Source organism: Cyclopterus lumpus, chromosome 14, assembly GCF_009769545.1.
Source record: "Cyclopterus lumpus isolate fCycLum1 chromosome 14, fCycLum1.pri, whole genome shotgun sequence".
NCBI lineage: Eukaryota > Metazoa > Chordata > Actinopteri > Perciformes > Cyclopteridae > Cyclopterus > Cyclopterus lumpus.
Genome location: NC_046979.1, coordinates 11831328 through 11856647, shown reverse-complemented (window position 1 = coordinate 11856647; position 25320 = coordinate 11831328). Strand labels below are relative to the sequence as shown.

Sequence of the window (25320 nt, the reverse complement as noted above, 5' to 3'; positions counted from 1 at the left end):
TTATGGAACGCTGAAGTCCCGCCCTTTATCATATACGATTGGACAGCAGTCATTCAACACTGTGTTGATTCGATCGGTGCAGCTGTCAGTCATGCGCCAAATCGGGCCAGAACATTTTGTGATTTAGCTACTGTACCCGGGCTCTTTATTGCAAATTAACGTGTTTTGGAAATGCTCCCAACGAACGTCCACTTGATATAGCTTGAACATGTTCTATAATATATGTGTTTATCTATATTTACTATAAATATTGTATTTCCTTTGCCCTCATACAAACGCGCGCGGTATCATTTTAGGTATTACGGTAACGTGATGTAGGCGTGCTTGGTGTTTGGAATGTACCATTTTGCCAACACGCCGGGAAGAATCGTGTTGTGACAGCGGAGTATCAACCCGGCGGGGGCAGACGGTAAGTCGAAATCCTCTGCCCTTCCTCTATGTATTTTAAATTAAATGTACAACAGTGAGAGATAGAGCATCAATTAAAAAGCATGCACAGGCCGAACTGAACGAGTCGTGAAAATCAATGTATTAGTAGGCGTGAGATTATCACCCTGGACGTGCAGGTTGTACCACCATCAACATTTCGTCAGTTAGCGAATCATAGCTTACCCCTGCGATTAATTTAGCTAATTTAGCTAACGTTATCGTCTGGCAGGAGATGGGCACAAGACAGCTGTATCAGTTCATCACTCTCGTTTCGTGAGTTGGTTTCTCACGTGCACATAATCCTGCAATGAAGCTCGGTGGCCCGGTAACCGTCCGCGTTAGCTTCGCCTCCTGCTAGTGCTTTATAAAGTCGTGACTGACCGTGTCAGGACGGATGATATTTCAGCCCCCCGGCCTAACGTGATCGTTGGCCGTCTCCGTAATGCTCTTTATCTCCGGCTACCAGCGAAATTCAGTTTACAAGATGAGTTAGTTTGCCGTATGTTTGGGCCTTTAGCTTTGCCCGGAAATGATGGTCTATTTTCACAATTTAAGATTTCACAATTTGCAATGTTGTCCCATGATACGATAGATAATGTGTAGGGGATACAGTAAAATGTCAAATATGTCAACCCCACAATTGTATTCCTTAGTTTAACATTTTTTTTTTTTTATTCCAGTTCTAACGTTAGCTACACAAACACGTCTTAAAAAGCAAGGGATGAATGGTCATATCAGTAACCCCTTAATCAATATCAATGTCCCGTCATACATTCTAGTAGCCATTGAATCATATATGTTGTATTTTATTGTGAGTATCTGGTCTGATATGCTCATTTATTCTGTCTGTTTGGTTCCAGGTAATAACGTAGTTGTTTCATCTTGGATCAACAATGGCCTTCAGCAAGGGATATCGCATTTACCACAAGCTGGACCCACCCCCCTACAGTGTCATAGTGGAAACTAGGAGCCGGGAAGAATGCCTCATGTTTGAATCTGGGGCGGTTGCCGTTCTGTGTAAGACCTCTTGTTTGATTGCACTGTAATGAGAGATAAGGGACATATCATTTACAATCAAATGATGAATGTGATTGTGTGCTATGACTAAGTCACAGGTTGCGTTTACCTTTTTAAGGTTTGAAGGAGAGCACTAACAACGTTGTTCCTACATTGCTGTTTGTCTTCTAGCGGCGGCCGAGAAGGAGGCCATTAAGAACTCGTATGCCAAGATTCTTGATGCCTACGGTATCCTGGGCGTCCTCCGCCTAAACCTGGGTAAGCTACAGACACATCTTCTCTATTCATTGCTCAGTGTTGCAGACGTTTCCTGGATGCAGTCCAGATTCTGACTAGTGTGACTGTGAAGGCCCTTTTTTTTCTTGGTCTGTTGCTTCTTACTTCTAAGCTGCTTTCTACTGCCCTCCACATGACCTTGAAGGCTCTTGTTATCACAACAAGGGGAAAAAGCTGCATAAAACATTAAAGCTCAGTCTTAAAGATGGCTGAGATTTGACTGGCTGGTGATTTTCCTTAAAAGGAGTGGCACCAAAGTTGAATTAACTGTTTCTTGTCCAGTCCCTCAGGCCTAAGTTTTATTGTCTCTTTTCTTATTGCAGTGCTCCATATCTATTAACATACTGCTTGCTTTTATCTTTACAATCCATTTTTTCATGCTCATGTCTCTTTCTTTTTTGGCATACTCCATTTAGGTGACTCCATGCTCCACAGTCTGGTAGTTGTGACAGGATGCAGCTCTGTGGGGAAGGTGCAGGACTCTGAAGTTTTCAGGGTCACACAGACAGACTTTATATCGCTGAAGAATGATTCAGGAGATGAGGACCGCATCGCTGAAGTGCGAAAGGTCTTGAACTCAGGACACTTCTACTTTGCCTGGTCTGCCACTGGTGTCAGCATGGACTTAAGTCTCAATGCACATCGCAGGATCCTAGAGGACACGACAGATAACCGCTTCTTTTGGTAAAAGCATGACACGATTACTGTTGCCAGGTTATAAGGAGAGTAATAGGCATGTGTTTGGCTTTAACAATCTCTGAGATAGTGGATATGAACTAAATGAATGTTCTGCATTCTGCACAGTCTTTCTGTTGAAATTGTTTCTGCTGAATGTGTGATATGGGGGCTGTGTGATTTGCAACTTAAGTGTGAAGATTCACTGTTCATACTGAATTTGTTTGTGTGTTTACTGTTGTCGGTCTTGATTTAAACAATAGGAACCAATCTCTGCACCTGCACCTGAAACACTACGGAGTAAACTGTGACGACTGGCTGTTGAGGCTGATGTGTGGCGGTGTGGAGATCAGGACCATCTATGCAGGCCACAAACAGGCCAAGGCATGCATCTTCTCCCGACTCAGCTCGGAGCGGGCTGGCACACGATTCAACGTCCGAGGAACAAATGACGACGGACAGGTGGCCAACTTCGTGGAGACTGAACAGGTGCCCGTTTTATTGAATCTCACTTCTGTTTAAGGGGTCAGTTTGATAACATAGTTCTATCGGTTCCCATGCTGTGTGCATGGTCTCATGACCTTGGATAATACAGCCTGTTCAAACACTGGTTATCTATTGACTGGTGAGGAGCAAACCTGGTCCAGCCTTGGAGTGAAACACTGTTGCTCTAGCATTTAATAAAATGTATTATAGATTCATAGGTAACATTAAACCCTGACAGGAAAACCAGCATGATGATGATGATGATATAATATCAGCACACTGATTTGTTGGTCAAGTTCAAGTCTAAAGCCTTTCACTTTGTCATAGTTCAACTTCTTTATTCAGTTCAATCAGTATTTTGCTTTTATTGCTCAGTACGGTGTTTGAGAAGACAACATGCATATCTGAAAAAGCAAGCTTACTTCCTGGCTCTTCATTATAGATGACTGGCTTTGTTTAATGTTGTAGTTCCTGTTTCAGGAAACAAACACAGAGCTGTCTGTTTGGCAGAATAACTGGAACTACTACAATTGTAATACAGTGTAGTGCAGTACAGCTACACCAATATTTTCCTATTAAAAAAACTTCCATAGAGGTTATTCAACATCTCTGTAGAAGTCTAAATAGAAATTTTACATATTTGTAGCGGTAATTGCAGGGTCTTTGTGTTAGATTATATTGTATTGTCAGGTGTTCTGGTTATTTTGGCCAGCCCCTGTAGTGTTGACAGATTTTAGTCATGCTGATAAATGATTAGAGCCTCAAAAATGTGTCATTAGCACAGTGCCAAAAGATGTAGCTCCCTTATATATATGACATGATTTCTCCTTGAGAAGAATATTTAAGTATGTCAATTCCTTATCTTTTTAACAGTGTATAAAGGCTATATTACGTTCCATTTATTCAATCCTCCTGTAACAATACTGTAGGTTTATTATAAGTGTTTTTAATACAGTGAATTTGCAACTTGTGTTTTTTCACATTGCAAATGAGCTCAAACAAACTTTCCTCTTGTTTTGAACAGGTTATTTTCCTGGATGACAGAGTCTCGTCCTTCATACAGATCCGTGGGTCCATTCCTCTTTTCTGGGAGCAGCCAGGAATCCAGGTAATGGAAACTAAATCCATCCTATAAAGCCAGTTTTGAATCGTGACCGTGAGGGTTTCTTATATTTACATGATATGAAAATCCTAAAGCAGCTTTCATGTTTGTGTCGAAGTCCTGCCCATTCTATAAATACTGCCGTTGCAGATAAGGCTCAATCAGTCCCAGTTGATGACACAGTGTAAGTGTAAACGCTGAACTCTGATGAGGCCTTTGTGGAGCTCTTGCAAAACAATGAAAAACACTTTCATTAAAATACTCTGTATGTGGCATATTTGGGGAATGAAACATCTCCCTGTAATTACACTGGATATCTTTATCCTAGTTTTAACACATTTTGTCCATGCTGTGTTCAGAAAAAGTCCATTAAGGGTGTTTTGTTGCACCTGAATGAGAATCGGCACCGTAATGGGATGGATGACAACCCCCACCTGGTATAACCTTTTTATTTTGGCTCTTGCTGGTGCTGGGGCTTTCATTCTGCAGTTAGGGCTTTCTCTGTGCAATGCCAAAGGCTTGGCGGGGGAAACCAAGGCATTGTTACCCAGTACCTCTCCTGTGGAAATCTAAAGCAAGGACTAGGATCACCCATTAAATGCACACCATAAATATTCTCCTGCCCTTGTCCTGACATTGCACAGACTGGTGGATTAGATCAGACGTGGGGGAGGTTAATGATAGATATAGTGGTTGGTAAAGGGCATTTTTCTGTTTCCCTCAGCTCTCAGACTTCTTTGGTCAGGTGAGAGCCTGGTCTGAAAACATCCCCTAACCACTTCCTTTTCACTTAAGCTGCTGTTATTCTCAGGAAACTGGATAGGTCTTAACTGACAATCTGGAAAAAAATAGTTAAATCTCTTCGAGGGCCAAGAGAAGCCAAGTCCATATTAGTCACCTACAATGTCTACGATTTGTTCAAAACACAGGGTTGTGGGCTCAGGGTTGTTTTCAGACAAAACTTCAGTGCTTTTTAATGCACTATTTTAGTTCTTATTTCGCTCTACCAATGTTGGCTTTGTAGGCTTAATCTTCCCTTTCCATACTCGGAAATTCATTCCCTGGGCAGGATGGATAGTTTCAGTTTTATTTAGAAGCAGAGTTACATTAGAAATAGTGGTGAATTACACTACGGGGAAAAATGTTAATAATTAAAGTGGTAGGGTTGCCCCCTCTTAGTCTATTAGAGTCCTGGTTGATTATGAAATCTTAGTTTATCATTATTTTATGGTTGTTTTGGGGAAAAGACCATTAGTGTAATATGATTGCATGTGGCACCACAATACCATTTACCAATATGCTTTGTACTTTATGGAGTACTAAAGAAATCCTAAACATTCAAACATGTAATCAATCAATGACTGATTCAAATATCTAATTAATTGGTTGACTAATGTCTATGATTACTAGTCGAGGACAAACCTTGTAAGTGGCATGATATATGTAACCTTTGAAATGGTTTGTGTTCATTAAATGCTTTTAGTATTAGAGAGTAATCAAAGTGAGAACTTGAGTTCACAAATTACACTCCAGGTGTTGTCTGTCATTTGAGTTGGAGTAATATGTGAAACGGTTTTGGTCTACGGTGAACAGCTGTAACCTGAGTCCTTTCAGATGCCATCACAGGAAGTTATTAAATATGCAAAGCACTCCTGCATAACAGTAGAAAGAGTAAGTAAGGAGTGACAAAATGGCAGCAGCATGGAGCAAAATGTTGAGCATTGCATGCCAAAACCAAGCCTCACATGGCACATGCAGAAATGTGGGTGGTACAATGCAGTGGTAATAATAATTGACTGGTTTAGACCCACAATGCATCTATGTTGCTTTTTGACCTGAATTGAGTGACCAGAAGGAGAAAAAGGTGGCAGATACTGAGTGCTGCAGGAGGGATGACGACATTAGATGTTGTTCTTTTTGGTTAATGACAAGCCATTAAAGACGGGAGGAGAAGATCTTTTAGAAAGCAAGAGAAGATAAATAAAAGTTGAGTGTTTCAGCAGTGAAGGGTAGGGAACAAGTAAGGAGCTGCAGAGTGATTAGATATCCATATGACAGCCAGTCAAGGGGTGGTCATAATGTGGTGTCAAGCCTGCCTTTACCGCTCTGTAATGCGCTTTGGTGTTTCTCGGGATTCAGTCAGCTGACAACATTTTTTATTATTAAAATTATTAATAAAAAAATTGATTAAAAGTTGCAAGAAAGGTGACGGGCACAAGATCTCTCCGTTGCTCGGTGTCTTCGTATGAACAAATGTCCTTTGGCTGACCCTGCGTTACTGTTCTTTTTTTTCCACCATGAAGGTCTCGTTTACACACATCCAAAATTGCCTTCCCAACTTCACCTCTAGGTTTTCTAGTCATCTGCAACGTGTGTGAGCGTGTGTGTGTGTGTGTACGCTTAACTTTCCTTTCATGGATTTGATTCTAAGTGAAGAAGAACACCGTGACTTGTGTCTTTTTTGTCTTTTCTGACTGTCTCTGACCTGCAGGTCGGTTCTCATCGTGTCAAGCTCTCAAGGGGATTTGAGGCAAATGCACCAGCATTCGAAAGGTAATTGAAATGTTCTGTGTACTGTGTGTACATGAATGTTCATAATGTGTAGCGGTTTCCAGTTGCCTTATCTGGCCTTCAACAGATTACCATTCTTATGAGGAGCAGAGGAGACACCATAACACTATGCGTTGATCCTAAGTCGCTTTTTTGTCATTTCCTCACTTCTTGCTTGAACCGGAAGTTGTTCTGCTCTGTCATATTTACGTCATATTGACGTCCCAAGGCTCTTATTTCTGCTCTAGAGGCGCAAGGAGGGATCTCTGAGGAGCCCTGAGCGAGGATGCACAAAAGCAGCCTTCCAGGAAGTGTTTTTATTGTCCGACACGCTGCAGCTGATCAAACTGATTGTTTTCTGATTATCATATATGTTCACCGTAAGTCTGAACAACTAAAGGACCACATATATGAGACCAACGCATTCTGCCGGTAGAAATGGATCCTGCTCTTATAAGCCACAGAAGTAATTGTATCCTTCAAAAATAAACTGAACATTGAAAAAAAAAGTTTTTAATTGTGAAGACCAGTTGGGCATTGACAAATATGTGCCACTAAAATTGGAATCATTCACATTGTTATCCAAAACAATAAAAGGTCACCCAAACAAACCCAACATGTTTCTAGTATAATTTACAGACAGTAGGTCAACGTTTGCAAATACTACAACACAACAACGCTCACGAAGCTGTCAGTCTGATAACAAAAAGATTAAGTCTGTGAAGCTCCAGTCAATCCAGTGAGCCACCATGCACAATACCAGGGGCCTGGCCAACTCGTATTAATAAGGGCCATAATTAGTGTTATTAATGACACCTGTGTTTACCCTGCAACGGCATGTAACATGTCTGCTACATTTAAATCATTATTTTGCAGCTTTTAAGGACAACTTGATGTGTTTGCTATCGCTGTCTACAGACGCATTACAGATGCAGAGCAACAACCTTCAGAGTTGCTGTTTTGCTTTGGGACACTGAAGTCACTGGGCTTGAGCTCAGGCCCTCCACAATGCAGACGATCTCTCCAATCACTGTGGCACACCTTGATGCTACCGCGTCCGGCTCCTCCCACATGAACGTTCCTCAGTCTCAGAGCAGCCATGCTGTTCACTGAGTTCAAGGCAACATGATGCTGGCAATCTATGAAGACCACAAGTGGTTCTCTAATTTCTAGATATCTTGGACTTTTGAGGATTGACTGAGCTGAGCCCAGATATCAACTTCATTCCCCCTCCCCCCCTTGCTTTTTAGTATCCTGAACATGTCGAGACGAGCATGTCAGATGGGACACCGGTTATGTTTTGAAACAAATTAATAATTTTCTCAAACCAAGTAGTTGGCAATGCATCTAGTCTTTCTCAGTATCTGTCCAGATCGGGACGTGTAACTCATCCTTTTATGTATCTAGTCAGTTTCTGCAGTGACAAGATGTCTGTGTTGAAATTCCTAAGATAGTACAAAGCTAACAAGAACATCTTTTTATAAACCCCAACAGCAGCCATCTCTGCTGGATGGTGCTGCCGCTCCATCTATTCCTGCAGTGTATTTAACCAGCTTGTCCAAAGGCCGGCTATTATTTTAGTGTCTCTTCTTGGCAATGTCCCTTCCTTTGTCCCTGCAGTCTTTACAACTCTGCAAAAACCCACCCCTCCCCATCATATACATAGTTATTACATCCATTGTGTGTAATTACCAAGCTTAAGCGTTGGTACCAAACATGGAGACTTTAATGTGTTCTGATAATTGTTGGACTGTATGCAGTATTAGTCTGTGATGACATTTTAGACCTAATAAATGCTTATTATGTGATTGTATATTTGTTGTCCAGACACTTTACTGCACTGCGGAGGTTGTATGGCAAACAGGTGATCATCAACCTGCTCGGGAGTAAGGAAGGGGAGCACATGCTCAGCAAAGCTTTTCAGGTGAGAGCAACGATTCTCTGTCCCTTTACACTGACATGTACGACAAGACATTTATCTGATGCTTCTCACCAAAAAGATTTAGTGCAAAACACACTGGCAGCAAATGGTGGCCATCAAAACCGATTCTTATCCCAATGAATGTACCTTGAACTCATCGTGTCACATTTTCTTGTGTCGTCTTGTAGCTGTCACAGTAAACTTACTTTTAAATCTACATTACATTGATTGATATTAAAGGCTCCTCCTGGTTGGTCATATCCAGAAATTAAGTGCACAAGAAAAATTGCAGGGCATCTTTTCATTTTCCCTCTGTATGTGAAATACTGTGGTTCCTTCACTGTGGGTTCCCCGTTATCTGTAATGTCAATCTTTTCATTGAGGAAACAAACTTGATAGTATTTCCAGCTGTCAACTGAGCCCTCGTTTTAAAAGACTAGCTGCATGTTCACGTACTACAATCAGAGGTTTCCTTAGAACTCATCAGGTTGGCATTAATGGCTGCAAACTAATGTTGCTTTGTAGGTACAGGAAACACACCAACATCTTTGCATTCAGTTCAAACTTCTGTAAATGGGTCTTCTTCCTCTCTCTCTCTCAGAGTCACCTGAAGGCATCGGAGCATATATCAGCAGTGAAGATGGTGAACTTTGACTACCATCAAAATGTGAAGGGGGGCAAAGCAGACAAACTCCACAGTGTCCTCAAACCCTACCTCAGCAAGTTCATCGAGGAGTGTGGGTTCTTCTACTACTCTGCAGAGACGGGCATCGTGAGGTGAGGAATTAGTACAAAGATATGAATTACGTAGTAGTAAATGTAATTGTTGTTATTGATCCATAACATTATGTCTTTTTAGGACTCAAGGTGGGACCATTAGGACCAACTGCCTGGACTGTTTGGATCGAACCAACAGTGTCCAGGCCTTCTTTGCCCTTGAGGTAATAGTCTGATGCAGAATGCTCTTGTTTTGTTATTGAATAGCATTTGCCGTTCTTCCGTCAAAGTCCATTGTTTTTATTATTGATGATCATAGTCTAAACCCCCTGTTCCTCACCAGATGCTGCCAAAGCAACTGGAGGAAATGGGTCTGACAGAGAAACCCCAACTGGTTGCCAGATTCCAGGAGGTCTTCAGGACCATGTGGTCTGCCAATGGAGACTCCGTCAGTAAGATCTATGCGGGCACTGGTGCCCTGGATGGCAAGGCCAAGGTACACAAAAGAGACACACCAAATACACACACATATACAAGTTCACAGTGATTTACAGTTTCATCATTGAAACAATATTAAGGCACAGCATTTGATGAAGGATCTCCATGATCTTTGTCAGATTTGATTGATTTCAGCCCTTTACGGTATAGCTCAGCCTGCAGGGGAGATGAAGAAGTGAATGACCACAGTATGGAATCTGTTGTATTTCTTTGTTATTTGGTCTATATTTGTTTCTCATGAAGCAAAAGGGACTTAAAGGTTGAATTGTTGTTTGGTCTTAAAAGTTTTAAAGAGTGGATATTTACATAGTAACTCTGGAAAAGACAATCTAGATAAACACTGATATGTGATAAAGACTATTCCAACTGAAAATAAAATTAAGCTTTAGCTAAGGCAAGATTTCCAAATGTGTATATGTTTTTCCCCATTAAATAATTATCTGCTTAAAGAAATGGCACACATTCTGGCAATTTACAATAAAGGTGAAACAACTGGGGATCTAAAGTGTTACCTTTTCAAATGAGATCTTAAACCATAAATAGCACTTAAGATAATGTGCAGTTGTGCATGCAGTGACAGAGCTGGTCTTCTCTGTGTGTCGAACTGTGTGCTTCAGTTTCTAAACTCTTGTGTGATGTCTCTTTCTGCTGTCCTCTGGACCTCCCTACCTCTGTGGTAAGTTAATAAGGCAGTCTTTGTTGTTTTTGAGCTGTGGGTCTATTTCTGGTGCATTATTTATTTCAGTGTCTGTGGGTTGATGTTGATGATGATGATGAGGATGGGTTAGTTGGGACCTCTTTATTTAAAAAAACAAATCATTTCCCTTTAGGTATGTTTTGACCAGGCAACTCTCGAAAGCTCCATTGATCTCTCTACTGATCGACAGAATGTTGTTTACAAAAAACAAGTTAAAAATAGTAATTCTTCATTTAAATAATGTCACAACCATTTTTTTGATTGTTGCCTGCATTATCTGGTTACATCTGCTGTCTTGATTGGATGAACCCGGAGGAATCAATGAAAAAGATCACCATGTCGCATGTTGCACATCAATCAGTAATTTTCTTTTTAAAGTTTTGATTCTTCCCGGTTTGTTAAAAATTACTTGGATTTGCCTTATGTGTTCCTCCTTTTCTCCTCTTCTGTGGTTGGAGTGCAAAAGTACAAACCTTTTTTCCACACCAAGTGAGAGTCTACCTAATATCATTTCTTTTTTTTTTTCTGACTGTTTGTAGGCGGGAAAGCTCAAAGATGGCGCTCGTTCTGTGACGAGGACCATCCAGAACAACTTCTTTGACAGTTCTAAGCAGGAAGCCATCGACATCCTGAGGCTGGGCTCCACACTCAACAGTGATTTGGCAGATAAGGCTCGGGCCTTGCTCACTACTTCCAGTCTTTATGGTAAATCTTTACAATGTATGATATATATATATTCTATTATGTCAACGGATCACATCTTCCTTAAAAAGTACATATGAATAGTGTTACAAATGGAAGTTTTTGCTCCATATTAAGTTTTGCAGCATGGATATTTCATAATTTCCTGAAAATCTTCTCTTCTGCTACATCGTGGAGGAATTGTTAGACCTGTATCTGTTGTAGCCCTGTTAGCCAGAACGATAGAAGGGTTTGTCTGCGTCAGTGTAATCTCCATGTGTCAGCTCTCTGTCCCAGTTAGATTAAGGCTGACCGACTGCTCTGCTCGAATTATCTGTTGAAGCACTGGTTAACCCGCCCTTCTCTCCCTTCTCTCCCTCCCTGCTCACAATCTTAGTCACTGAGCCCGTCTTACAATCAGGTATGGTAACTGACAGACTGGCCGCAGTGGATAGATCTTTTCATCCCGTCACATAGTTGTCCTCTCATTTGTGTTTGCTCCTCATTATTGTTCATTCATTTATCGTCCAATTTTAGTCGTGGTTGAACCCTCTGTCTGTTCCACATCATCAGGCTTTTGCAATAGTGATTCAAAGAATGCAGAATTAAATGCAATTAAATTTAACATCACTTTGTGTGGAAATTTATAGGCTGAAATGAACCATGACCACGGTTGATTTATTTGAATGTTATCTGTATTTCAACAAGAGCTCTGCTTTGTGTCCGTTGCCCCATGACCCGTGTTTTAGGATGTTGTTTCAGTCTCCCTCTGTTGTATTTGGATGTTCTCCCACTAGGTTTGATTAGATTTTTCAAGTTTGTTGTTTTGTTTCCCCGTATCCCTGCCTTCCTGCAGACACACATACTCCACCATTTTACACTCTAATCATACTTTCCTCCCCTCTACAGCCTCCCCGAGAGTATTGCTGGGAATGTGTCAGAACCACCATAAATACACGAGGCCCAAGCAGATCCGAGTGGGCGTCGGCACCTGGAATGTCAACGGGGGTAAACAGTTTCGCAGCATTGCTTTCCGCAACCAGACACTCAACGACTGGCTGTTGGATGCTCCAAAGAAGGCCGGGCATCCTGAGTTCCAGGGTATGTCGGTGATTATTCACCTGCACTCACTGGTGGTAAATGTCATGTCTGGAAGTTATGTTTGAGAGGCATGCAACCAGCATGTCTAAACTAAATATTTAAGATGCTATTTGTTAAATCTCTGGTTTAAAGAGGGTTATGTGCCAGACTATTTATTGGCCAGGTTCAGTAACTTTGAGTCTCTACTGGCAAGACTTCAGGAAATTACTGAATTATATCTATATTTCATGAGGTCCAGGGAGCTAAATGTGTTTCTCTTGACATTGTTCAAACTGTTATTTGCTAGGTGGATGCATTCACCTGAACAAGAATACATGTTCACTATACTGCTCACAACTTTTTATTATGTGAAGATATAATAATGTTTTTTTATCACAACATTGTGTATTCTTTTTCTTTACAGATAGCAAAGCAAACCCCATAGATATCTTTGCCATCGGCTTCGAGGAAATGGTTGAACTAAATGCTGGAAATATTGTCAGTGCGAGGTATGTGTGCAAGATTCCAGCTTCAGATATTCAGTGTTGGGGGGTTTTCTCTTCTTTTTCTGCATTATGACACACATTTCTGTTTTTGTCTCAGCACTACAAACCAGAAACTTTGGGCAGCTGAGCTCCAAAAAAACTTATCGAGGGACCACAAGTATGTGCTGCTTGCTTCGGAGCAGCTGGTGGGAGTGTGTCTGTTTGTCTTCATCCGCCCACAGCACGCACCCTTCATCAGGTAAGAGCTGTGCCCAGTGTCACGAGAGACCTATCTAGTTATTGTTACAAAATTAACTTGTGCATTCAATGTTTTCCAGGGATGTTGCCGTAGATACTGTTAAAACTGGGATGGGCGGGGCTACAGGCAATAAAGGAGGTGTGGCCATCCGCCTGCTCTTCCATACCACCAGCATCTGCTTCGTCTGCTCCCACTTTGCTGCTGGCCAGTCACAGGTCAAGGAGAGGAACGACGACTACAGTGAGATCACACGCAGGCTCACCTTCCCCATGGTAAAAAAAAAACACGACATCGTCACGTGATTCTGCAAACACATCTTTACATTACTGAAGGATAACCGCATCCGTCTTGTCCTTGACAGGGTCGTCTGCTATACTCGCATGACTACGTTTTCTGGTGTGGAGACTTTAACTATCGAATCGGCCTGCCCAATGAGGAAGTGAAAGAGCTAATCAAGCAGCAAAACTGGGATGCCTTGACAGCTGGGGACCAGTTGGTGGACCAGAAGAATGCTGGTTTGGTATGACGCCCAGCACACATGCATATTTACAGGCCTAATAACTTTCACTTCCTATAGCGCATTCTAATGCAGAAACTTCTTCAACAGGTGTTCCGAGGTTTTATCGAGGGGAAGTTAGATTTTGCTCCCACCTATAAGTATGACCTCTTCTCAGAAGATTATGACACCAGTGAGAAGTGCCGCACACCAGCCTGGACTGACCGCATACTCTGGAAGAGGAGGAAGTGGAACTTTAATAAAGCAGGTACGGTGCAGAGCCACTGCAGATCAATCGAACCAACCAAAATACTTGGAAGCTTCGGTTATTGCCTATTATTGTTCTTTCTCTTTTTCCTCCACTTTGTGCCAGAGTCCTGCTCACACTGTTGGGTTCTTTTCACAGAAATGACCGGCCAACTGTAGATTATTATTCCTTGCTCATTATGAGTTATTCTCAGATGGATAGCGCTGGTTGTTGTGTGTAGTGGATGCACGTGTGTTTGTGCTGCGCAGCAGAGGAGATCAATAGACAGATGTTTTTTTTATAGGCTATAGTGTGTTTATTTATTTGTTTGTTTGTGACAAACATATTAACAAATTAGTTTGAATTCTACAAAATATTTCACAAAAAATGGTATTCAGGACAGCCCTAATTGCCGGGACAGAGGACTCTGCAGTAGTCACAGGTGTTTATCGGCTCCCGCTCTAATTGGTAGGGAGGAAAATATGACATCTAGGTGGACACTCTAGGGTTTGACACTTTTCCGTTGTTTTCTTGGTCATTTCAACCACAAATTATGCCCATCTCCCTGCAAACAGAGCTCAAACATCATTCCAAATGAGTCTGCACCTAGTTCGAAAAGACAGTGAATAAGTAACGGATTCCCAGAAGGGAAGAAGTTACCACTGACATTTGCACTGGCCTCCATGCTGCATTCTACTGTATACTAACTGTAGTGACCCTGTTGCCTGTCAAAAAAAGGTCACTATGGTTGCTTAATGACTAGTTATACCGCGTGCAATAAACAGATGCAATGTCCAGTTTCGTGAAAGGTAATTTATTTCTGATGTTGTAAATTTTCCAACACAAACCAAAAGATACATTCTCTGTCAAAACACATTTGTCTTAACCAAAAAGTAATAGCAATCAAAACTTTATTATCATACATTGTCACCCATTCTCACAAGCTCAAAAAACGGTGTGTTCATGCGAGTCTAATAACACATAGTGCTCCTCCTGATTAGATTGACCTCTGTCCTAATTGACAGCGGCCCTACGCCCCCTAGTGGTGGGAGGTCCAACAAAACAAAATGGCTCTTACACTAACTCTAGTCGTCCTGAGACCACAAGGTAGCCGATTCGACCCCCGTTCTCCTCATAGTTTGCATGCCGAAGTGTCCTTGAGCAAGACACTGAACCCCGAGTTTCTCCCCGGGCACTTCACAGAAATATGCAATATAAAGATTTTTCTCTTTGTTTGTGACATTGAACATCACACACCAGACAAAAAACAAAGTTATACTCCTCCACTGGCAATGAGAAAGGATTTTAGTGGGTTTTCTCACATCAAATTTTTTATTTTATATGCATCTGCGCATGTTTTGCAGCTGAGGAGATGAATGTAGTGGGAGCAGCTTCTACATCTGGGGACAATGACGATGATCCAGATAACCCCTGGAGCCCAGGCACTCTGAAGTACTATGGCAGGGCTGAGCTCAAGACCTCAGACCACAGGTAAATAACACGATATATCTGTTGTGTTGTCAAGGGGAACGCATTGATCTCCTGGTGAAATGGAACAATGTTGCAAACAAATAGATTTAGTTTCTCACTATCCTCAATGTCTTCTGTCTTTCTTTAGACCCGTGGTGTCGATAATAGATGTCGACATCTTGGAGGTCGACCCGGAGGCGCGACACCAGGTCTACAAAGAAGTCATTGCCCAACAGGGGCCTCCGGACGGCACCATCCTGGTGTCGCTCTGCTCCTCCGGGCCTGACGACTACTTTGACGATGCTCTCATTGACGAGCTGCTGGACAAGTTTGCTCATTTTGGGGAGGTCATCCTCATCAGGTGAGCTTAAAAGCCCGACACGGGACAGACGTGCATCACCTCCAGACAGTGAGACTGCATTGACTGTTTGATTGTTTATGCAGGTTTGTTGAGGAGAAGATGTGGGTGACTTTCCTGGAAGGTTACTCTGCTCTTGCAGCTCTTTCTCTCAGCGCTTCCACTGTAAGTCATCACTGATTGTATTAATTACTTCTAATCTATACAAATGCTCCATAAGTCTTAACATTAATAATATCAAATGTGTATTCTCTATTGCTTACCCCCAAATTTATTTTCTGTTAGATTTTTTGTGTATACCTGATAACTACGGTGTGCTTGTCTATTGTCTATGGCTCACGGTAACATTGTAGGTCCTTGGCAAAATGATGGACATCCGTCTGAAGAGTCCAGGCTGGATCAAGAGTCTGGAGGAGGAGATGAGTATGGATAGAATCTGTGGCAGCATCCCCACCTCAGCCAGCTCCACCCTGCTTGCTGAGGACACGGACATGGGCGATGATGATTATGATATGGAAGGTGAGGGATGAATGCCAATCAATCCCAATCCTTATCTTCAGAGATCTCTTTTTCTAAAAAGCATTTCTTATGTGGATAACTAATTTAAGTACATGAATTCCTCCTTTCAATTACCAGGGGATGTGGACGAGGAGGTGGAGGAGATCCTTCCCCAGCACCTTCAGCCCGGAGCAGGCTCAGGCCCTGGATCCTCCCCTCTCCCCTCCCCCCACAGTAGTCCCTGTAACTCACCTACCCACGGAGAACCTGTTGCCCCCGGCAGGTCTAGTCGTGGAGGACAGCCCTCCCGACCATCACAAGGTATATATAACATGTGCATCTTTAGGTTGCTAAAAGTACAGTCCATGAAACAGCTCAGGCTCCAGTCTCCGCCGGCTGCAATATAAACTATAATTCTGTTCTGCTTGTAATACCCTGAAGAAGAGTTAAGCGCATCATCACTGAGGAGAGAAATTCCAGGTAAAATGTAATGTGTGATGATGTAATGACCTATGTTTAGTGTTAGAGGGTGTGTAGCGTGTCTTCCAGTAACCTACTTGTTTCCTTTTGAAACATGTGTTATGATGTGGTATTCGAATGTGTGCAGTGTTAGCTTCCTCTTTTCTTTGGTCAACACTGAATCACAGCTGTTTAACCAATTGTAGGATTCCACAGTGTTGAGAGCTGTTTGTCTACTAGACTTTCAGAAAACTAGGGCTCATGGCTCGATATATGTTTGACCGGTGTGACTTGTGATTTGAAAATATTTAGGGAAAATTTATTTTTCTATAGTGAGTGAAGTTCTCACAGTGTCCAAACTGGGCAGTAAAAATCTTTCTTAAAAACGATTGCAAATGGTCAAACCTTGTTCCTTAGTCTCTCTTCTCATTTTTTTTCCGTTTAGGGCCTCCTGTTGACTTCCAGCCTGGTGCCCCCACATCATGGGAGCCCAAACGCCCTCCTCCTCCCCGTCCCCACGCCCCCCCAGCCAGACCAGCACCTCCTCAACGCCCCCCACCACCTTCAGGTATAGCATCATCGTTAACCTTGTCTACAGTTCAAGCTCAATCTTCTGACATTTTAATCACAGTAGTATAGCTTCAGTCAGAGCAACCAAATAAAATCCCACATTGGAAGTGTACTTAGTGTGTACTTAATTTAGGTGTTAACATGTTCACCTTCATCCCACTGCTTCTCCTCATTCCTGAAGGAGGCATGAGCCCTCTGCCAGTTAGAAGGTACTCAGGTAAAGTGATCAACTGTGTGTTGATATGCTGACAGGGCTGAAGCATTTAAAGTAGTGGCTGCTATTTTCCATCTGATGTTACACACAGAGAAGCACAATGCATTAGTGTTGTATCATTAGGCTGTCATCAGTTCCAATGCTCATTTCAGTTCAGCATAGTTGGTTTGCAGCTGATTGTGTGATGCTGACGTCAACATGACACCAACCCTCTCCTACACCCGACTGTGGGCGGTCCTTGTGTTTAGCTTCAGCTTTTCAGCTCGTTAAAACATGGGATGTTGCCAAAACATCCACCCAAATCAATTTCAGATTAAAATTTGAAGTGGAAGTAGGTCATGGGGTTGATGAGTCATGTTTGAATTAAGACAACAACTCCTGGATTATGTTTGTTTTTTCGAGTGCTGAATGAGCATTTGGTTCAAGTTCTAAATGCAGTGCTTCTTGTCCATCACCACAATCATTTCACATAATATGTGATTTTGGTCAATTCTAAAATGTAGCTAGCTTTACAGTATTCTCCTCTGGTATATGTGTGAGAACTGTAAACGTGTCAACGTGTTATTAACTAGCCTAGACATTGTCCTAGGTAGTGTTTTCTTTATTTGAATTTATTTTACTGGTAAGTGATGATGCTTTTTTATATTTTTTTTATATTGAAATACTCTTTCCCCTCTTTGACTTGAAGAGTGTGGCGAATGTCCCAGCCCTCTGTTTGGTAGGAGAGGCAGTGAAGGTAACCGGCCATGCGGTGTGTCTTTAAATATGAGCTGATTCCAGTAGTCTTCCACCTAGTCATCAATGCTCTTTTTGGACATTGATGGTTCACCTTTGACCAATTCTTCATCATTGGGGGCCATCTTTGTCTTTTGTATGTGTGCAAGAGAGATGTGTTTGCTAGCCTGTTGTTTGGCTAATTTAAGTGCAAATTAAGCATCAAATGAAAAAAGGCATTTTTCTATGTTAAAAAAAAAAAAAAGGAAACATTTGTATTAAGGTGTGAAAGTAGGTAGTACAAGCTGGGTATGCATCATAATAAGAGTACTTTAATCCCATTATAATCAGGAGTCATGCAGCAGACCATCTGACTGAAATGTTTACACATAGTAGTGACCTGGATACCTCATGTGTGCACTCCTATCATTATGTTCTAAACAAATAATGATTTGGTGACCACGGTCTTTTCAAAACTGAGGAGATAACGTGAGTTAAAGGAAAATCCCTTTGGTCCACACATGAAATGGTCTAACAGTCAGCTCGGCTTCAGCGTGATTAGTGGGGAATTCCTCCTGAGGCAGGTACAGTAGATATTCAGACTTGCAGCATCTCAGACTTCACTGCTTTGCTGCATTACCACTGGCATTCTCTATTCTTAGTGCTTATTGTAACGTGTTTTCATTAGGAACACTTGCCCGTATTCCACTTTGTGTATAACACTAATGTGGTTTGGTTTTCTTCGTGCCGTAAAGGACCAAAAAGCCCTGCTCTCCCTCGGCCAGATGCAGCTGTAGGTGAGTGCCACAAATCATGACATTGCCTCTACTGGTTTGCATTTGTCCCATGAACACTCATCTTTCTGGTACTAGCTTGGTGTGATACAAGTCTGAGATTATCCCTTTCTGTCTACTGTAAACCATGTGTCATGTATTTATACCTTGACACAAAATAAGCTTGTCCCAAGGTGGAGGATAGGGTTTGGTTGCTTAGCCAATTTGTGACTGTGCCTGTCTTCACCTGACTCATTTGTATGATGCATGTGTGGGTAGCAGAATCCCTGTGTCACATCAAGGGTATTATGCGTGATCAGCTGTGTTGACTTACGTTTGGTAACTGTGTGCGTGTGCGTGTGTGATAAGGCTCACAGAACAAGGCCTGCCTCTCCTCCTACAGCTCAGGGATGACTCATTAGTAATTAAGTCAGCCTTGTGGTGGGTTTGCAGTGCTCTCGTGTGTAACTGAGTTTTGTACCAAGACTACTAAAAGTAATCCTCATTCTTTCGATTGAACCTCACATCTCCCTAAACACTCCTACTATTCCTTACATCACCTTCCGCATGATGAATACAGAATAGTACAATACTTGTTTTTGTTGCTGATGTAGCTGGTTTGTCTGTCTTAACCTTTTCAGCTCGAGGCCAGGTAGCAGTGGGAGCTGCTGGACCTGGAGGTGCTCCCAGACCCGTAAGTTTACAACTCAAAATATTCATAAAGTTTGACCTGTCTTTGATAACGTATTCACCAATTTTGTTAATTCCTCTATATTCTCTGTCATCCAGAATATCCCTCCTCGGGCGGGGGTAATCAGTATACCCCCTCAGTCTCGCCCACTACCTCTCTCCCACCCTGGAGCACCCAGACCCATCCTAGAGGTGCATCCTGGGGCCCCTCGGCCCATCCCAGACACCCACCCTGGAGCCCCACGACCTGTGCCCTGTGGCCAGGTCAAACCGACTGACCTGCCTCTGGGTAAGGAAAAGTGTTTTTACAGATTATGAACATGAGAATGTTTTTAATGTGATACAATGAATTTAAGCCTGAACTTGTCCCGTTTCCTCACCCAGGTCCCCCTCCCTCAGGACCTCCCCCTACAGAGCCCCCTGCAGCGAGAGCCCAGGTTCCATCCCCCATGCAGGCACCCATGCAGCCCCAACCAGCTGCCCCTACAGCTCAGTCCCAACTCCCACCACCAATGCAGCCCACACTTCAAGCTCCACTCCAGCCTTCGCAAGCTCCTAAAACAGGGCCCCCTCCTGCTGCTGCCCCTGCCGGCTCTCCACAAGGTCTAGCCTCTCCTAAGCCGCCACCGCGTTCCCGCTCCTCTCACGTTCTGCCACCTGAAGCCGCCAAGTCTGACACGGCCCCAGCTGCGCAGGTTGGTGCCAACTTGCTTTTAATTAGATTATTGGAATTTCTGCAACTGAACAAACACTAATATAATTATCTTTTGAGTACACTGATATTTTTCTCCTTCAATGTAGTTAAATAATGTACGACAGATTCTCAAATTCTTCTCATTAGACAATATATTATTGCATGCTAAGTTATGACACGTGTTGGAGGTGGAGACTGAGAAAAAGGCTTCTTTCTGCCCCTTTGGCTCACGTCAGATGAACTTAGTTGTCTGTGTCATTCTTCCTGCTTTTGTCTCTCTGATACATTTGTCTCTTTCTCACAAGCTGGAGAAGCCCTCAGGGTGACAGGTACTTTATATTAAACCACCTCTTTGTCTCATCCTCCATAGCACAGCAGTCCTCTGCTCCGATGTTATTACCTCTCATATGTTACACCCAGTAACCTCCTCTCTCATTTCGTGATCACTTTTCCTTCCTTTTACATCTTCTCAAAAGATATTTTAACCAAAGCATTCCTTGTTTTCTGTTGGTCGGTCAACATATCCAAACCATAAACAACATGAGAAAGAAAAAAGATGAAAAAGTGATGTTTAGTTGTTGGCCATTTCCCCCTCACTCGTCCTTTCATATCCGCTCACTGTGGTTCAGGTGTTGAGAGTGTGCACATATGCAATGACATTATAATTTAATTTTATATTTTGATTTAATTTGTATTATTTCATTCATTTGTATTAGAGTTGGTGTTTGTATGAGATACATAGATCAGTTGTCAGCAGTAGTCCGTGTATATCAATTGGTCAAATTAAAGGTACCCTGTGGCGATTTTGGCCACTAATGAGAAACCCTGTATGTAAATACACAACTGTTTGTTTACAATAGATATCTTGAAACTTTGATCTGAGCTAAAGAAAGAAGATAATAATAATAAATTAACTTATGGACCTTTTAGTTAGTAAAACACAAATTAGCCCACGGTTCATATTTTCACACCGCATTTGTTGTGACAGCTGAATGGCATTGTCTTTGTTCCTCCTTAGACCAATGGACTGAATGGAATCCAAAGAGAAGCACAATGGATGCCCGGCCCCTTCGAAACACCTGCTTCTGATTTCCTCTCCTCCTCGTCATCCTCCTGGCACAGCACCCAGTCTCTGACCAGAGGCTCCTCTCTGCGTGCTCCCCCCTCTGTTCCCGCGTTTACGTCTGCGTCCTCCAGCACTCTCCCTTCATCCTTCTCCCTGCAGCCCTCCACTCGGTCAGACCTGCAGGCACTTGATTCGTCGTCGTCCTCCACGCTTTCCACCCCGTCACCGTTCGCCTCCTCCCTGCTCCCGCCTCCTCCGATCCAGTCTCGTAGCCGCTCGCAGGAGACGCTGTGCGCCTCTCCTGGCCCCCTCCTGACTGACCCGCTTCCAGCCCGACCAAGCAGCACCAATCCCTTCACAGGCCCACTGCCGCAGCAGCATCAGCACCGCTCGCTCACGCCGGACTTCAGCGCCCAGCGTCCCACCCCGACTCCGAACATTCAGAGGACAATGTCTGCTTTTACTCAACCACTCATCCTCACCCCTGCTCCAACAGCAGCCCCGACTGCTGGACCCACCTTCCAGCTCCAAAGGACCATGTCCCTGTTTGGTCCGTCATCCACTTTTCCTTCTACACATGTTCCTCTGCTTCCCCTCGCCCCATCGCCTGTCCCCTCCTTGCCCCTGGCGCCAGCCTCCTCCATTCCGCCTGTCCTCGCACCTCGTCGCCAGCCACCTCCTCCAGGAGGGAAACCGACCCAGCGTTGGGTTACTTTTGATGATGATTTGGATTTTAAACCTCCCACCAAAACGCCACAGGCCCCCGTCTTCCCCTCCAGTTCCCTAGTGTCCCAAACTCAGTCCTCAAACTCTGTGTTTGACTCCGAGCCCGACTGGTTATCCTCGGTCCCTTCAGTATTCCCAACTCTCCCTCCTGCCATCCCAAGCAGAACTGTAAACAGTAACACAAAGCCCCCAGAGGGACCCAGCGACGACAGCTTCTTCCCCAGAGAGTCAACAGAAAGACATGATCACTTTTAATATGTAAAGGGCATATCCAGATATGTATAGATCTATGATAGATGTGTATATGTGTGTGTATGTACAAAAGGACAATATTTAAAAGTATAGACCAATCCCCCGCTGAATCATAGGCAAGGTGTTACGTTTATTTTAAATGATGGCAGCAAACATGTGCCTGTGTCCATGGTATAGAGTTATATAAAGTACATCTATACGCGCAAATCATGTGTTTAACGTGTGCAATATCAAGCGATTTCTGTGTGGCCGTGCAGCACATTGCCTTCGCCTGCGAGGTTCAGCGTTTCCCCGGCATGTGCTACACAACGCTACACTTTGCCATCTCTCTGACTAATCTGTACGTCAGAGCGGGATTCTCAGAGTAGCGAGTAATCTTCTACCTTCTCAGTTTACATGTCGTAGAAGGCTATATGCACTGCAGGTTTTACATTTGCCCCCAAAACAGTTTGTTGTACATTTCGTTCTGTTCTTTTGTGTCTGAGGGCGAGCAGATATACCAGATCCATCATGAGCTTGCTTTTATCATGAATGTACTTTATGTTGCACTGGGTTGTGTCATTGCCTCCTTGCTGACGCCACAATGTGAACCAGAACAGCACGAGTCCGTGTCATAGTCAGTGAAACTGTTCAGACCGATGTCATCTCGTCCACTTGATAGTCCGACATGTTGCTCTCGCTCCATTCAGCCATCACTCTGTTAATGGGCTGTTACACTCAGCTGAATATATTTTGTAGCGCTATATCAAAACCTATACATAGTGATTATGTATAAATGTATGTTTTCGACATGAAAACGACTCACTCGATGTGCGTGCATGTGTTTGTGATGGCCGTAACAGTGATTTGCACAATGTAACTGATGCACTGGCTGCTCTCGGTTGTATTCTAGCTGATGGCAGAGTAACACAAATGAGAGCCTGTGGATTGAACAGATGACCGGTCCACATCTGCAGTGTTTTGATCCTTCTTGATTTATCCAAAGCATTTAACCACACTATTGTAAGATCAGAGAATGTGGCGTGTGTGTGTGTGTGTGTGTGGGTGTGTGTACTGCTGTGAAGTACGACGATGGTGTGATTTGAGTCCGTGGGCATGGCAGCAATGGCAAGCCATGCATAATAATAATAATAATAATAATAAGAGGGCACATTTTTTAAATTCAACTTTTGTTTATTCCAAAAGCCATGCTTTTAATTTCTACAAACAGTTACTCTAAATAATCTATTGTTGATACTGTGGTGAGAAGTAATGTGTTGTGTTTGAGGTGCATATCGTCTTGACAGTGTTTGTGTTTGGATGTGAGTGTGTGTGTGTGTGTGTGTGTGTGTGTACAGAGTTAAGAGTGGAATATCAGCTTTTCTCCCAGCAAGTCTTCTCTTTGAAGTGCACACAGTGTATTTGCTTACAGGTTCTGAACTATCAGCCACTGTATTCACTCTAACATGGTTGCCACTGTATTTCCGAATCTCCAGCTTGCCCCGGCAGTGGCCTCACTGTATGCAAAGATCTAAAAAATACAAGACAAAGTACTTTTCCTCAAAGCACCCGCCGCCAGTGTAAGAACCCCCCCCCCCACATAGCAACACTAACACAAGATTATTTATTCACCACCTTGACTATACAGACTCAACTACTCTTCAAATGCATCACCAGATTATCATTCCCAGTTGACTGGTTACTGAGTTCTTCCGAGGCGCAGTGTGGCTCACACTCCAGACTGTAGTGTGATTTGAGTGTTGGGTGTCAAACTCTTCTCAGCGTTTTGCAGGTCCAGCTGTGATATCTAGCCCATAACCGTTTTCTCCAGTCGAGCGTAATTGTTGCTGATCCTCGCTGGTTTTGTGACCATTCATGCTGTGTGTTCGTTATGTTGTCAGAGGTGATGTGTCAGTATTTTCTTCCATGTACTTCGTTATTTCCCTTTTTTTCGCTGCTTTTGAGATGTGTAGGTCAGCGCTAATGTTGGCAATGATGATGAGCAATAGTTTTGCAAAATGATCAGTGAGAGTGCAATTTTCCCAAACATGACACATGCCAGCATCTGGTGTTGTTCCTCCATCCTTCAGAAATGATGTACCGGCTGAAATGTCTTCAAAGCATTTTAACGTCTTGTGGAGGATCAGACCCAATAAACTAATGCTTCTGCTATTTGTTTAAACACAAACAAAAAAATACAAATGATATTTGTTCACTGCACTGAAAGCATTGGCTGTCTATATAATCAAGTGTATCAGGTTGCCTTTGCTTAAAGCATTCGTTGTGTTATCCAGATGTGTGCAGTAGATGATGTATCCGCATTAACAGTAGGGGGCTATCCAGCGCTTTGTGTCCTGTCATGTTCAAGATGAGATTTTATAGGAAACACATTGCTCCTTTTGTGAGGTTGGTGTCCCTTTTTATGGTTATAATCCATAGTAAATAAAGAGTATGTGTTGTTGAAAATATTCTGTATGTATTAAAGAGAAAACATGAAACTGCAATTCATGTTAATATCCAACGTTCCATATTTTAAGTGCGAAGCTGATTGCACATTTATGTATAAAGCAGTTTATGTTGTATGTATGCAAAAATAAATGTATGTTGACCTTGACTGTTGATGTGTGTCTTCTCTGACTGCCGACTGACCTTATTACACATCATAAACAATTAAACGGCATATCCCTCAGTGACATCTGCTGGCCTCTGGTTAGAGGAGTTATAGATCATACACACAGTAAGATCTGTGCTGTGAGCATTGTATGCAAAATTTAAACTGAGAATAATCATGCACAAAAGCAGTACACACTTTTACGCAGTCACACCAATTCATGCTTGTGTAACTGTGAGGACTTGTAGTGATTATATGCATTCACAAACCCCCAACACAATTATGGAAAAATGGGTCTGAAAGCCTCAAGATTGTTATGAATGGTTTGTGCTGAATGGAAATGCTGCCTTGCATTACTGAGTTCATTTTTAGTTTTGCCAAGAGTAACGGACTGAATATAGTGCAGAATATATGGGTGTGGGGTATGACCACTGCACATGTTTATACAATACTCCAAAACACCAATAATCCAGCAAATACTTTCACTCACTGTTTTGGATGAATTTCAAGTTGACCACAGACAACCGTAATGAAATGAAACTCAAGCTCACATTTGACCTGATCTGTACACAGCAGCACATTACATATTATTTTATTATTTTTTCCAACAGAAAAATCTGATACTATTGC

At 42.7% G+C, this 25320-nt stretch overlaps 1 protein-coding gene across 3 annotated transcripts; it reads left to right on the top strand.

Moving 5' to 3' along the window:
- Positions 1 to 343: 343 nt before the first annotated feature.
- On the top strand, positions 344 to 24693 carry synj1 (synaptojanin 1). 3 transcript variants are annotated; one of them, XM_034549366.1, is made up of 30 exons: positions 344 to 409; positions 1290 to 1446; positions 1618 to 1704; positions 2139 to 2406; positions 2661 to 2886; positions 3908 to 3991; positions 4345 to 4422; positions 6477 to 6538; positions 8363 to 8459; positions 9058 to 9233; positions 9316 to 9397; positions 9517 to 9669; positions 10908 to 11073; positions 11959 to 12150; positions 12554 to 12638; positions 12733 to 12873; positions 12953 to 13145; positions 13235 to 13393; positions 13481 to 13637; positions 14981 to 15107; positions 15235 to 15447; positions 15531 to 15609; positions 15798 to 15963; positions 16081 to 16263; positions 16847 to 16969; positions 18655 to 18696; positions 19314 to 19366; positions 19462 to 19651; positions 19747 to 20057; positions 21075 to 24693. In XM_034549366.1, exons 2-30 carry the CDS (start codon positions 1323 to 1325, stop codon positions 22101 to 22103), a joined length of 5046 nt encoding a protein of 1681 aa, XP_034405257.1. In that variant the 5' UTR covers positions 344 to 409; positions 1290 to 1322; the 3' UTR covers positions 22104 to 24693. The 3 variants fall into 3 exon arrangements, with proteins under 3 accessions (XP_034405257.1, XP_034405259.1, XP_034405258.1); XM_034549367.1 differs by lacking the exon at positions 344 to 409 and adding an exon at positions 577 to 702; XM_034549368.1 differs by lacking the exon at positions 4345 to 4422.
- The last annotated feature ends 627 nt before the right edge of the window (positions 24694 to 25320 follow it).